A 15,957-nucleotide genomic window follows, 5' to 3' on the forward strand; every position below is an offset into this window, starting at 1 on the left:
ACTCTGTATGGCTAAACGTCTGAGCAGCAATAATTGTTAAGGAATATTTAAAAGGTTGATGCTTGATCGTGTCGTCGACTACTATTCACTGTAGAGCTTATAAAATAAATAAAGGGACTCAAAGCATAACTAACGGCACGGCGGCACTACAACGACAATTCAACATAAATACGACAATACGACGATATGCTTCATAACACAAATAGACTTCGAGCACGTATCCCTGATAGCACACAAGCTAAAATCATACATATAAAGCTAAAAAAAGGAGCCCTGCTCAAACTGAACATAGTTACGAGTGAAGCGATCAAGCACGCAAGCCAACCAGTTAAAGAAATCATAACAGTAGAAGTTGCTTTAACCAATATTCAATGAACGGCCAAGCATATTTTCCGCATCTGACTGCTGATTTCATTGCTACGATCCTGAAGCCCCCCCCCCCCCCCCCCTTTTTTTTTTTTTGATAAATTTCGGAGCATGACTTGCGTGCACTAATGGGGGTTAAAACCTCCCCCGCATGAAATTCCTCGTATTTCTTTTGCAGAAAGAGCACGAACTGAAGGCGGTCTCCGACAAGCTGCGCCAGCTGAGCAACTCCCAGCGGCGTGAGAAGGAGGAGTGGCACCACAAGGTTGAGGACCTCGAAGAGAAGCTGCGCGGCGAGCTGCGAAAGCGAGAGCGGATGGAGCGCGAGCACGAGCTCGAGTCCAAGGCCAAGGCTGAGGACGTGCTCGTGGCGCAGAACAGGGTGGTCCAGCTGGAGAGGGAGCACAGACGGCTCGTTACAAGGCTGCAAGAGGTTAGTCTTCACCCGGAGGGGCACTTCGAAAGCACTGGGCTGATCATGGCCCTCATAGGAGAATAATTTGTGGAGACACAGGCAAGACATTGCTATGGAATTGCAGTTTTTGTTCTTTCGGTGCTAATTTTACGTTGTTTTTTATATGCTCTTTCTTCCCCTTCTTCGTGAGTTGGAACCTAGACTGTTAATAAGGTGGCCTTGCCTGCGCTGACTTGAGAGCGTTGCCGCAAAGGCTGAAAGCAAACTTTAGTCTGTGAAAGTCTGGCGTGCGCGTCTTAGTATTCGCTTCTGCTATAAAAATAAAATGTGAATGCATCAGAAAGGTTTTCAGTCAGTTCCACTTGTGCCTGAAAGAGTATAAAAGCCTGCTATGAATTTTTTTGCGCCGATATGCCTTAACATTGCGAAACAATTCTACATATAGTGAATTGAGTTGAGTTGTATGCTACAGGTTGGATTAGCCTTGCTTATTCTGCCGGCAATTGCTCCACCGTAGCATCCCTTATGTTTAAAAAAAATACTAATATCTGTGAAATCTGCCCCACTATATGCGCCCAGTCACTTATAACAGTACATATTCTACTCCAGCAGTCACCATTTATGCACACAATCAGTCACAGAATAACATATTACATTGCAGGAGTCACCAGCTTCCCCCCTCTATACACACATTCACTCACACTATAACAGAGTCCACTCCAGAAGTCACCGTCTACGCACATATTCACTCACAGTAGAACATAGTTCATTCTTGCTGTCACCATCTAGTGTCAAGATCAGTGTCCTGCAGAAATTGTAAAAGAAGGCGCGAAGCCTCCCTTCTGCATGTCTGGTTTCCACTCGGGTAGGTAACGTCCTGAAGTGTACTATGAAGGGCTCCTATCTTCATGAAGGAGGTGAGCATCACACACCTTTCCGCGTTGTACTTCGGACAGCACATAATATATTGTTCTATATCCCCGTACACACCACATATAGAACATAACGGAGACGATGCCAGGTCCGTCCTATGCATCCAGGAAGGAATGCGAGCAGAGCCCGTGCGAATTCGATGTAGTAGAGTGGCCTGATGTCTTCTCAGTCCCTTGGCCACACATGGCTTGTGGGGCGCACTCCACAGGTACTAAAATGGTTGAGTACCGTTTCTCTGAAGTCTTTTTTTTTTATCTTGAGGAAATTTTTTAACAAGTGTTATAGTTGCAAGCGGAGCAGTGGCTTTGCATTCACTGCCTTCAGGCGTCACCACCGAGATCTGATAAGACTAGCGCACCCAAGCAGCCTACGTCACGTTTACGGATGGGCGATAAACTACGCGCAAATCAGGCTGCAAGCGCGGATCAGGGTCCGCATTCCGAGTCTGGGTCATTATCGGCCGAATCGCTATCTCCCCGGCCTCGAGTCATCTCATTAGTGAAGACACCGAAACCGAATGTAACTCGCTTCCAACATTCCCATCAATTGGATCATTCGAAGCCGGGGAGATAGCGACACTTTCGATAACGACGCAAACTCGGAATACCCAGTGTCGAGTCACGTGGTGTCCCCTCGCCACTGAACCCAACCCCGTGCACGTAGGTTAATTTACTGACGCTTTATTATGACCCACCCGCTGTTGTGACATTCGATGCTGGGAGACACGGTCATGCACTGGCCTTGTAAGATTCTCAGCGGTGGAGGTTCGGCTGCCGAGCCCACAAGCGCTTCGGGGGATCCCGGCCTTGACAGCAGCACTTCCATGGAGCCGATATCCAAGAGCAGCCGTGCACTGAGGGGGATTGCTGTAGACGTTAAAGAACCACAGGTGGTCTAGATTAATCTGGAACCTTCCACTATGGCACCTCTCACTACCCGTGTGAAACTGCAGAGTTAAGCACCGTATACCATGCCGTACCATACCATATAATTCCGTACCATACCATACCATACCATACCATACCATACCATACCATACCATACCATACCATACCATACCATACCATACCATACCATACCATACCATACCATACCATACCATACCATACCATACCATACCATACAATAGCATACCATACCATACCATACCACGCCATACCATACCATAACATGAAATAACACGCCATATCATACCGTATATAACCCCATGGTATGGTATACCTGCCATGACATAGCATGCCCTGTTTCATTGCTGGAAATATATGAAGACTGCTGGCATGTTCAGGCTAATAAAATTTCTGCACTCATTACAAAATTAATTGTAGCTCATTACAGCACCATCGTGTACAAAATAAAAACAATTGTAAAAAGTATTGCATATTCCATAGCCTGCACTTCCACAGGGTCGCTGTAGCGTCAGCCGACGATATGTAGTACCTGTTCGCGCGTACGCAGCGGCATCAGTCCAGCCAGGATGCCAATAGCAACGCCAGCTGTGTTCGCAAGCGAGACACGGTGCCGACGTGCTTCCGCTTAGCGTGCAGCAAGGAAAGCCAGGATGTGGTCTGTTACTTGCGCGGCATTGAGTGCCACGTGCGCGCAGCACGACGACTTTGCAGCTGTTCGTTCATGCCTCGTCCGGATACCACTCCAGATGTGTTAGATAGACGACGCAGTTCGAACTGAGCACGTGTCACGCCATGGCATTTTCCAGTAGTAGTATCTGCAAATATGAAGTACTCTGGGTACATTTGCGTGAAAATGTAAACAATTTAAAACGGTTGGGTATTCAGTCTGATGTCATGTCTTTGGATTTTTGCACATGACACAAACAAAAGTGCCATGTGTGAAGGTTATATTTACGAGATGGTCATATAGTGTATCATTCCTTACTTTGCATTTTTCACTATAGCCTTTGGAGCCCATGATAACAATGGCATCCCTTCCATCGACGTTACGTGATATCCGCGTAATTAACTTTGCATCATTCGATTTCTCAGCTATTCTAATTTAGTGCCTCTCATCTAATAACATCATTAATATTTAACATTTGACAGCGCTTTTTTACCAAAAACATTATTCACGCTAAGCAGCTGTACATTTGATTTAGTTTACCATGAGCCATAAAGACCAAATAACTATGTAGCCAACCTTATCAAGTTCAATTTGCTATGGAAAGGTCATTGCGACCAACTTTGGAACGTTAGGGAATAAAACGATGATCTATTGATGCTTCTCTTCCTTCGCTTTCAGATGGAGCATGAGAGTGCGGAGCAGCGCAAGCAGATGGAGAAGGACGCTGCGAAGGAGCGCGAAGAGTACGACGACCTGACGACACGCTACGAGCTGCTCGAAGAAGAGTTCCTCTCCATGAAGAACAACCTGACGCTCGAGAAGGACCAGCTGGATGCGGCGCTCAAGCAGCTGCGCAAGGAGCACGAGAGAATCAGCGCCGAGCTGCGTTCCGTCAAGGAGACGCTCAATGGCCGCCAGGAGCTGTACACGCGGGAGAAGACCGAATTTCAGGTGAGGTCGGAGGGAGCTAACAAAGTAGATCTCTGCTCGGCTCTCTAGCAATGCTGGTAGAAGCGTTCATTTCTCTTTCATTATATTGAAGTTCATTTCCAAAGCGTGAATTCATCTAAAAACGTGGCTGAGAGAACGAACGCCTTTTCTTTTTTTTTTTATGAAAAAATCGCACAGTTGTGTCCTGGCTTAAAAATCAAGCTGAAAAAATAATTCCTTTTCCTGCATCAAGTTCAAAAACTATTCCTTGTGTCTACAAGAAGAGATTCATGTCCTTCATTCGCTGCGCTAGCAAAAGTAGGTAACCGAGAAAGGCTATAAATTTGTCATCATCATCATCATCATCATCATCATCATCATCATCAGCCTGACTATACCCACTGCAGGGCGAAGGCCTCTCCAATATTTCTCTAATTAACCCGGTTCTGTGCTAGCTGCATCCACTTGACCCCTGCGAACTTCTTCACCTCATCCGCCCACCTAACTTTCTGCCGCCCCCTGCAACGCTTTCCTTCCTTTTGAATCCAGTTTGTTACCCTAAGCGACCATCGGTCATCCTCTCTTCGCACTACGTGTCCCGCCCATGCCCATTTCTTCTTCTTGATTTCCACTAGAATGTCAGTAACTCAGTAAATGTCAGTAAATTTGTAAATTGTTCTAAATCCTAGAGCCGTGGGTTCATCATAAAAGACCGGCATCGTTAAAGTCGTGCATGGTCAGCTTTTTATATGACTCCAGATGATTTCGTCGGACGGAGCAGATAATACAGTGCATTTCCTGATGCAGTGTTCGCGTCTCTAAGTGGTAAACATATTCAGTGGTTAGCTAGCTCATGGCCATTTATTGTGCTACTATGGCTGCCAACTGTAATAAAAATAAAGGCCTTGTTCACGCAGTGCTACTTAGATGCGTAGTCCGGGGGCCTAATTTTCTCAAATTGAGATTAATGGTGGTCGAAGCGTATGGCGGTTTAGTTTAAGCGCGTTCTGTGTGATATCGCAGCACGAGTTCTCATCGCCGGCACTCGTAATGCTGTCGTTAATGTTCTTTCCGTATTTCAGTACTTCATGTGGCCGCTAATTACAAGCTTTCGGACTTCATTAAAATAAATCGACAAAGCTGCCTTGCATTTTCGTTGTTTTGCCTTACCGTTCGTATCAATGTTACATAGAATTTCGCTTCAATGGAAAACCTGAATTTTCGTCTTTCTAGTCTTCAGCCTTTAATATTGAGCAAGAAGACCTTTCCCTACTCAAAGCTGACATCTTTATTCATGGGCCAGGCATACTCACTCTGTAGAAAGATTCTGTTTGCGGGTTTCAGATATTCGTGGAAGCAAGATCTCTCGCTTTAAGGTCAAACCTTTGCCCTCCCCCCCCCCCTCCCCCCACTTTTTTTTTTTCAATTTAAGCACTTCCATAGCGTTTAGAGAAATATGGTAAAAATTTTATTTCTGCAATAAAATTGCTTTCTCGATATCTACATTGCCAGTGAGCAAGGCTAAAATTGAGAAGGTAATTTTGTAATTGCTGTTCAGAGAGGTATCTACCATGAACTGCTGCCAATCTAAATTTCGTCACCTATTAACCCGCTTTACCCTTGCCACCTCTAGGCACGGCTTGAGCCTACCTATTCAAAACTAGATCCCAGAAAAGTGACTGGCTTCACGGCACAAAATTCTACCTCTTGAGAGCATACTCTAGCCTCAAGCAAACGTGCATGCTAAATTGTAGCCATAATCTGAAAGGTTTCAATCACTCTTGCAGTGTACGCAGAATTTAGGAATATCGCAACAGAACCAAAAGCTGCGAGTGCACGTGTCAAAGTGCACATGTTAAACGCTCTATAAGGTAAAAAAAAAAAGCAGCGGTAATTTACTAGCTGTGTTCTATTTTAAACAATTTAGTGCACCACTACGAACGAATACATGCCGTTAGTTATATCCATTACATAAAAGTAAAGTACCGATGTATAGTGCAAAAACAATACCGCAAATTCCTGCATGATCTTCGGAAACGAAGTTAACAACCAATTTTTTTCCTTGGGTATTTTCAAATGTTAACAACCAGGAAGTCAAGGACCTTTAAGAGATATTAATAAAAAATTTATTAATAAAACGGAGTTTTTTTATTTTTTTTTTCACAGAACTTAGTAAGAGAGCTGGAGACAAGAGTGACGCGTTTGAAAGACATCGAGGCCGAGAGGAACAGGATGCGTTCTAATCTGAATGAGAGGGATGCCATCATTGAAGAGCTCAAGAAGACAGAGAAATGCTTCCGTGAAGAGAAAGAAAAGCTTCGGAGAAAGGTAAGCGCCAGAGAAGATTTGACCGATTTGAACGCATATCCCGCGGCACCATTGCCACCATAGTGTACAGATTGCGAAACGTGAATGTGAAACGAGTGCATAAAGTATATGAGAATGAGCACGCAAAAAGATTTTGGTGTGAAAATAATCCTCTTGATAGTTTACGCGGGTAAAAATAAAAACCGTATAAGCTATACAGGCGCCTACCATCAAAAACAGAACGTGTATCCCGTCGTTAATGACCCAGTAATATCTATGCAGGGTAAAAAGTAAATATCGCTACAAGATTAGAATCTCACCGCCAAAGTGGAACGGTCTAAGCGTGTATGCGAGCATTTATTTGCATTATTTGTGTGTAAACTTACACAGCCAAAACAGCTGAATGAATTGCATTGATTTCCAACCTCAGAAATTACATGCTAGAGTTCCGATTTTCTAGGCAAATTTTCGATTCCTGTGAACATAATTACTTGCAATGTGACACTGAAATTTGGATCCCCGAAATTCAACGTCCAGCCTTGCAAGGCTGCTTCGCCACATAAAGGGTACTACTGCAGTGAAGAGCACGTTCCTGGAGGATCGTCCAGGCTCCCCTTGACGAACCTTACGAACGGTGATGAAGGGTGAATATAACATCTAGAGCGAAAAAAAAAAAAAAAAAAAAAAAAAAAAAAAAAAAAAGTTTTTCTTTTACACTGAGGATTTATTAACGCGTTGCAACTGAAGCTATGAAAGACACGGCATCACGAACAGCAAACGTTTCAAGTCTTTTTAATGCATCCGTTAATTGATTTAAGCCTCATCTCATTTTTAGCCCTTTAGTTGCCCGCACATACCTTTGTATTTTTCAAAGCCTGAATCACTTTCACAATCTCATTTTGATGAAATGGTGAAATTTAACGCGAAGATGCTGAACCATCTGCTCTGGCGTCCTTGGACGCTTTATGCACGGGTAAAGGAAGATAACGCGAATACAAAGCCTCTGAGGGGCTTTGTATTCAAGCATGGAAAACAGAGCATATGAGGCGACATCTTTCTACGAATCACGCAGTTATGGTTATGTCGAAAAGCATGCGTAAGGGCCCGATAGCTTCTGCCGGTCTAGTTATAAAGCGAGCGCCGCGTTCCAGGCAAACTGTTCTCCACTGTCTTCTCACAAATGTTCCGAACGTTGTGTCGCGTTGTCATACACTTCACACACATCGCTGATACTTTTTTTCCAACCTGACTAGAACGAAGAGTTGATGAAGAGGGTGGCCGAGCTGGAGCGTTCCGAGCGGCACCTGCGCACTCTGACAGTGGGCGGCTCCAAGACGGAACTGCAGCAGCCCAGCCAGCCTCCCAACCAGCAGCTGAGCCAGCAGCAGCAGCACGAGCTGCGAGCTCGACTCGAGCACTCGGGCCACGTGCACAAGGCCGAACAAGCGGCGCTCAGGGCAGACTACGAGGGACGCGTGAACTACATGGGCGCCGAGCTGCAGGCTCTGCAGGCTCAGATGGCCTCGCTGGCACGTGAGAGGGACCAGTGCCGGGAAAAGCTGGACGAGGCCGCACGCGAGATCGAGCAACTGCGAGCCAGCTCGGCGCGCAAGGAGCGCTCCAGAGGGAAGGAGGCGGTACGCGCACATTTTATGCCCTTATTTTGATGGGTTCACTGCACCTGTAAGGCACGACCTTGGAGGCTAACGAAACCTTTTGTTGCTCAATGGACGAAGGCGCAGCAAATTAAGGCCCAGTCGAGAAAAACTACAGAACTGTGTCAAAAATACGACAAAATATCCTGTAGTTCTGCTGTAACCATCAAATTTTTCTGTAGTTCTGTAGTACTTTTCTGTAGCACTTTTCTGTTGTAACTACAGAAATTTCTGATGTTACTACAGAATGCTCTGTTGTCACAACAGGTTCCCCGTCAAAAACCGCACAGAAATTCTGTCGTAACATCAGAAAATTTTCTGTAGTTTTTTTCCGACTAGGAAGGAAGAACTGCAGGTGTGATATTAAAGGGCGCGTAGAGATAAGAGTGAGTTCAGGAACGAACGTGAGCTAATGACGTCTTGTTCAAAATCACCAAGAATAAATGGGCAAGGAAAAGGCATGTAATGCAAACTGAGGGTAACCGATGGCCCCTGAAGTAACAGAACAGATACAGAAAGAGATTATAAACACAGAAGGGGTGACAGGTTGTTCGGTATGGGGATGAGATATGTGGATGTGTGATGAAATAGCGTGGTCGCAACTGACCTAGACAATGCTTAATGGAACGAAACGAGAGAGGTATCTGTACTGCAGTAGGCTTATTTACGATGATGCGGTCTGCGTCTACTTTAAATGATACCTTCATGGTCGTTTGACAAGGAGAGAAGAGCGATAAGCTTGTGTCGACGCTTGATGCAACACGCTATCGTTAGATGCACAACTGGAGAGGAAAATTCAGATTGCTGTCTAGTAGACCAGCTTGCCAACCTGGCTCATAAGAGGTGTCCAACTGTCAGTGGTTCCGAGTGGTCATTAAATACAGCTCTGTGACTTTCTTGCGCTTGTAAACTCAGCATATACTCAGTGGGAAATGAAGGCATTGGCACACGATCATGACGTAGACATATTGTAATAAGCCGCAAATTGTGGAGAGAATGCAGCGCTGACATTAGCTTGCGCTTGGTTTAATACACCTCAAGCAAGCGGTTATGTGCTCTTTATGCGTGGTTCTTCTCTTTTCAGTTCGACGCGATGCAAAAGAAGGCCGATGAGCTCCGGGTGTATGCCGATGATCTGAAGAACCAGTTGGAGGAGTCACTGACGGATAACCGCAAGCTCCGCATTCAGATGGAAGCTGACAAGAGTTCCTGGGAAATACAGCTCTCCAACCTCAAATCAAAACTTAACCAGGTGAGATCATTTTGTCCGGACTTAACACAGTTTTATAGCATGTTACGTTTAGGGGACAAGCGAACCATTCTGAAAAAAATCTTATATAACTGAAATAATATGATCGCCTAGCGTCACGTACACCACAAAAAGGAAAATGATCAAATGATAATTTTCGTTAGTGTAACAGGAATTATCAATGAAACCGTGTCATCTACTAGTTGAAGCTGTTTTTTTTAATGCTTTCGAGAAATGTCAATCGTAGATCGTTATTAAATCTTACAGTCTTTAAGTTCTCAAATTATTTCAAAGTAAACACCACAACATTTTTCATTTTTCTCCAGAGGTGCGAAGGGACTGTGAATTGATAGTAGTATATGATACTTTTGTCCCCGCGCCCAACCAATCAGAGCGCGTACTCTAACAACCAAATCGATCATGCCTACTTTTCCCCCAAGACCACTGTCCACTGCCCTACCCTTCTCCAAGTACAGTTTGCTTTTATGCTGCCCCAATTTCACAAGCCTTTTGTTCCATATCTTTCAGTATGAGGAGCGAAACATCCTGGACGCCAGCAGGGGTTCTGCTAAGCTTTACGCCAAGACCAGGCTGGAGCTCGCCTGGGAGAAAGAGCGCTCAGATCTACAGAAGGTGCTTGGAGACACGCAGACAGCGCTAAACGACCTCAGGCAGCGCTTCCTGAGTGCAGAGGCGCAGCGGGAGGCGGAGAGAGAGGCTGCTGCCAAGACCATCCAGGAGCTGCGCAAGCAGGTCGAAGGAGGCCAAGATGACGTCACTAAAGACATCCTTGAGGTTCGTAGAGCTCCTGCAACTAAGTTCGCAAGCCCTCTAAAGGGACCGGCTCTTTAGCGAATGGGGAAAAATCCAGCACGAATCATTCGTTCCACACCGCAGACTGTATGCTAGCTCGCCTAACGAGAATTATTTCTTGGCAAGTTTCGCACGCCTAACGCGAAATAACCACACAGTCTGACATGGCCACTCCCTGCACAATCTAACACATTCCAGATAGAAGAGGAAATTAGACGCACAAATGTAAAGAGTGCGTTACAACCGTTTACCTATAACTGCAGAATATTAATGACTCCATGAATATCGCTCGCCTGTGCCGCGCAGCACGCAGCATTTAGTCTTAGGTAATCAGTTTCACTTGGCAATGAACGAGATGCATCGTGCGTGATTTGTTGAAGCGCCATAGAACCATGTTGACAGAGCTCATTGATATTTTTTGATCGATACAATGCAAATAGTTGCAGCATGTATTCAGGTAAATCTGTCGCAACGAGTAGTTTCTGTACTGTTTCTGTACTGTACGATGTCAAGTTTCTGTACTCGACGCTGGCCATTTTTGTCGAGGCAGAGATGCCTTTGGTCAGACGGAAGTGTGTCAGCCTGCATTTTCTAATACAAATAAATAAAGGGTTTATTTTTCAGATATAAATAAATACATGAAATTCCGATGTTCTAAAAAGGCCCCGAGGCAAATAATTTTCTTGCTAAGGCAAAGGTTTTCACAAGAAAATGACAGAGCCTTTTTGTGCCATTCTGAGACATACCGCTCTGTCGTGCCTGTCAAACTCGGATACTGAGACACCGGTGACTTCTTTGCACCGCACAGCTTCAGACGGAACTTGAGGAGCTGAAAGACACGCATGGCAGGTTGAAAACCCACTATGAACGGCTACGCCGAGAGAAGGAACGTCTGGACAAGGAGCGCGAGGACCTTCGGCATCGGGCTGCGGCGACCATTGACGTGCAGGCTCTGGTCACCGACCTGGTGGAGGACGTGAAGAAGATGGGCGACTTGGTGCGCCTCGAAGGCATCTTCGCCGCTGACCAAGGAAAGGCAAAGGCAGCGCAGAGGCCACTGCGCACTGGCTCCACGCCCAAGGACGAACTTGTGGCCTTGCTTCAGAAGGTGAGCGCAAAGTCTTATTCGAAGAGCATCGACCCTTGGATGTCATATATATGCAACCAGTTTATTTGAATAGTTTTATCAAAATGTTTAATACTACTGATAAGGTTGGCGAAGGGAATTACATCGTGCTGGCACTTGATTATGTCGTCACCTGCAGCTTAACGTCATTCAAAATAGGCATTGTTTCCGATAGAACTGAATCAATAGATTTCCATTAATTTTTTTTCTTTCAGGGAAACATGATGACGTCACATACTTACGTCGCCGTTCTTTGAAGTAATAGCCCATTCGGCATTTCTTTGCAAGTGGCTATCACGGAATTCTCCTTGGTTTTGACATCATGGGAAACGTTTCATATTATTTGTTGTTTATTTCAAAATACTACAGGGCAACGTTCTGCTGCTATCAATCATGGAAATGAAAACAAGACAACCCCAGAGCTAAAAAACAGACGAATGCAATCGCGTGAACTCAGAAGACTAAAAATTGGACAAAGAAAAGAGAAAGAAATGATGATCGCTTCTTCAATGTAATCAACACGCAATTAAAAGAAACAAAAATAATTAGAAAAACTCAACAAATACTCAACTACCAACAAGCTAAGGCTTTCATGTTAGTAAGCAAATCAATGCATCATTTTGTCAGCTAAATAAATATTGATTTAATGCCTGATAGAAAGGATTCAAAAGTGCGTTCTGGAAGCGAATTCGAGTCAGAAATTCTCAGTTTAGGCAAAGACTTGTGACGAGAGCTTCGGTGGTGCCATGAGCTCATCTAGTGCGGAAAACTTTCAGACAAGGCGGAATGCTGATATTTAGTTGCTTGTTTAATATTTATTATATAGACGTCATACGATCGAGACATTTTTCTGCGGGTTTCTTGAGGCGGAATGTTGACAGAAATAAGGTTCGTGGAGAGCCTGTAAATTTACATTTAGCAAATATGAACCTCTCCCGTTCTCGGTGTTTTCTCTGTGCAGTTATTGTATTTTTCTTCCCACTATCTCAATAAAAAAGGCGTCTTTGGTCGCCGACCATACATCAACATAGCTACAAAAAAACGCAGATCTGCTAGCACTACGCGAAAGCAATTGGGTGAAGGCGCTTCAGTGTGTCTTCAGAAAAAACATTTCAGCACAAAATATATTTCTTTTGTCATACGTTTTCCATAATTTGTTGCAATTTGCTGCCGCTACTATTTGGCAGGTTTCAGAGAAAACGCTGAAACATTTCGTTATGTTTTCCTTCATGAATGAAGAAACAATGTAGCTTCACTATGTTGGAATTTTTTTTTTTCTACCGCCTGTCCTTTAGATAATGAGGTAAAGTAGGTAGGTAGGTCACTTTGCCCAGGGAGTAGGTAAGAAGTAGAAGCGCCTTATGGGCTGTCATAGCGAGGTTTTTTACTGCATACCACACTGAAATTGGGAACGCAGTGCTTACTGCTTAGATCGAACATGTAGATGTTAATAGAAACGGTTTGGAGGATGCGGACTAATCAATCGTCCGGGCAAATTGGAGGCGCATTGACATCGTCGTAAATATTGTAAGCCTTTCTTCGATAGCGCCTCAATCAGATGATGCAAAGAGAGAGAGAGAGAGAGAGAGAGAGAGAGAGAGAGAGAGAGAGAGAGAGAGAGAGAGAGAGAGAAGAGAGAAATAGGGGAAGGGAGGGTGGGGCTTCACGAGTGTGTAAGTGTGTAAGCAGCGTTTCTTCGTCATTGTCAGATAGCGAACTGGCAGTGCAGAGGCTGTGGCGGCTTACCTGTCAATGTATTCTCATGGCTGGCATTTTAGTGTGTTGGGCTAGATGCTGTTTGTTTTTGCTAGATTTATTATTCATATATTTTAATTTAATTTTGGTTTCTCAGCTTTGTTTCTGAACGCGTGCCCCCCCCATATGCCTTTCTCTACTAAAATAAGAAACCTTCATGACTTAGCTCTGGGTGCACTTTCAATTTGTTTAGTGTTCGTACCTTAAGGTGTTGTAATCGTAATTTTACTAGGCAGATAATTCGAGCAGTACGTACGGATCATTCATTACGTGGCTATACTACGGGCTGTTTCTTGGAGAAAACTGTCTTTGGACATCATTAAGAGCGACGCGCGCGGCCAAGGCCTCCGCAAGTGTGGCGTTCTCACGCACTACCGAGCCGACCGCACGTGCACTTCTGCAGCTTAAGGATGTCGTTCCTAGATAGGGAGGATATTGTTGAATGCAGTTCGTCCGAAGCTACGGGCAAACAATGGAGCCTTGCTTGGACACACATCGATGTCGATGTGGAGCTATTGAAGGGACAACAAAAAGTGCTACAAGAACCGCTGCTTTAATTCGAAAAGTGATTTGCGTCCTTGGAGTACAGGGCCTCAAAACATCCGTCACAAAACGCCGAATTAAGACGACGGCCTTATTAGATTTCAGTGCATTGCTAAATCACTGGTTGGATAAAAGGGCGCTTAGGAGCACACTGCCAACAAAGAAACATTGTAACACAGCAAACAAAGAGCGCTCTACCGGAAAAGTGGCAGCAATTGCAATTGCCCGCTGACATCCCGCGCTATGAGATCCACATCGAAGCGCTATCTGTATTTCGTTTGTAAGCTCTTCTTCTCATATCTCCTCAGTGCTTTCTTTGCACATTTCAGTACTGGCTCGTCGAGCGCAAAGTTCGCGCCTACGTTTATATATTAAGAACATAAGTTTGATTGTTGTACGTGCTGTGACACAATACATTTAAAACACGATTAGAATGTCTGACCGCGCTCCAGGTCTTCAATTGGTTGATTACACAAGAATAAAAAGAAGCGCCACCTTATACATTTGGTGATCACTTCAACTATAGTGCGGTGATGGAATACTATCTTGAACGCGATTTTCTTCTTGTCGGCTTTTGTGTATACGCTTTAAAGGACAGTTCGTTAGCGAAACTAATATTACCATGTCGACCCAAGCAGTCAGCTTCTACTACAATGAATGCCGCCTTCTAAAAATTTATTTTTTATTCGGTTTGTTTTAAGGGTATACAAATGACCAAAAGTGACTAACGCTACAAGAAGCGACCATACCCCCCCCGCCTCCCTTCGATCTACCCACACTTTTCCTGGTGGGTTCCTATAAAGGCGACATCGCACTACTGAAACTGCCCTTTTCGAAAATTACATATGTCAGAGCACCCAACAGAACATACGCGGGGTTCGGAGGTCCTGAACTCTGGTGGAACATGGATAAAACCGTCTTTAGCTGTGCCTGCTTTCAAATCATCGTCGCTGTTGCAATGGTAGCCAAATAGGAGTAGCTGGTTAGAGTTGTTTTCGTCGTCGGTAGCGGCGGCGAAGTCTTCGCTCATATTCCCTCACCTCCTCACTGTAGCAATACCTTTCGGGAGCTTTCTGGAGTGCGTCCAAGTCGGCTGTTATGAAAGGGCCCCCGCCGCCCAGATTTGAATCGCTGGAGCAGAGCCCAGAGCAGTTCATTACGCTGCCGGACGACGCTGTGCACATATAGCGCTTCGCCATTCCACAACGGGTCGCTCATGTCGCTTCGTGGCCGCCTCTGCGTCAGCGTCTCTTCGTGTGTCGAGGCCGCAGCACGGTTGACCTCTCGTGTATGACGTGCATCTGTCTGCGGAGCTGCTGATGTCACGCGAGACCTGAGGGGCTCGTTGTCAGTACTCCATCTTTGTGCACGCCGAGCATAGCTTTGTATTTGGGCCCTTGAAAGAAGGGCTCGCGTGCGGAGCACATTTGTTGTGGTCTTTATAGCGTCTACGCACGTACGCGGGAGCATTTTGTGTACATTGAACCGAGGTTTTAGCTAGGAGCGGTGCATATATATTAAAACTTATAAAACATGGTGTTTAAAGTCCGAAACCTGGTATAAGGCACACCGCTGCTGAGGGCACCCGAATAATTTAGACCACCTGAAGTTCTTTAAGAAGCGATCACATTCCACATGGCACTGGCGTTCTCTGCATTGCTTCTTCATTGTAACCTGGCCTCCATTGATTGGATGTCATCGCGCGATATTAACTCGTGCTTGTCGGGTGCATTTCGTAGGATGTTTTTTACTACTTATGAATCTTGTTTCGTAATTTTTAAGCACTTAACAGGACCATTAGTTGGTTTCAATAATTAATTATCAGGCCGAAGAAAGTACGTACAAAGATTCGACGGGAAAAGCGTAGAGAAGTCATCTCGCTACTTTATGCAGACAGCGCAAGGAAGGGTCTCCAACAATGGGTGTAAAATGGAAACGTTGGGCAACATAAGTGCGTCCGTGTTTATGCTGTCTAACGTCCTCATGAGAGCTAACTCTATACTTCCATATTTGTTGTACAGTCGCACTAGAGCAAATATCTCACTCCTGGTAACCTCAGCAGTCTTTGCAAAAGCTTCGTGCTTGAGGAAGGAGGGGGGGGGGGGGGGGTTGAATCAAAGAGAAGTCGCTCACAGTAAGGCTAAGTTTACAAAAAATTTCGATATTCCGCTCATTTTTATTAAAACACTAAATCTTTATGCATTCGTATGCGCGTCTCAATAGTAGGTTAATATTTATTATGAAATATTTAGCTGCCCAACAAACAACGCTCGCATGTAGTAGTACCTGC

General features: G+C 44.8%; 1 protein-coding gene across 1 annotated transcript in view; it reads left to right on the top strand.

The window, feature by feature from the left end:
- The window catches only part of LOC146190640 (uncharacterized), a 56,260-nt gene that overhangs the window by 27,896 nt on the left and 12,407 nt on the right, over positions 1 to 15,957 (top strand). The window contains exons 10-16 of the mRNA XM_084601010.1: positions 545 to 799; positions 3,968 to 4,240; positions 6,386 to 6,547; positions 7,780 to 8,163; positions 9,266 to 9,433; positions 9,959 to 10,225; positions 11,052 to 11,351. Coding sequence (XP_084457136.1) covers positions 545 to 799; positions 3,968 to 4,240; positions 6,386 to 6,547; positions 7,780 to 8,163; positions 9,266 to 9,433; positions 9,959 to 10,225; positions 11,052 to 11,351 — 1,809 coding nt within the window. The remainder of the gene's footprint in view (positions 1 to 544; positions 800 to 3,967; positions 4,241 to 6,385; positions 6,548 to 7,779; positions 8,164 to 9,265; positions 9,434 to 9,958; positions 10,226 to 11,051; positions 11,352 to 15,957) is intronic.

This window comes from Amblyomma maculatum, chromosome 4 (assembly GCF_055883805.1).
Source record: "Amblyomma maculatum isolate TAMU_Amacu chromosome 4, ASM5588380v1, whole genome shotgun sequence".
Taxonomy (NCBI): domain Eukaryota; kingdom Metazoa; phylum Arthropoda; class Arachnida; order Ixodida; family Ixodidae; genus Amblyomma; species Amblyomma maculatum.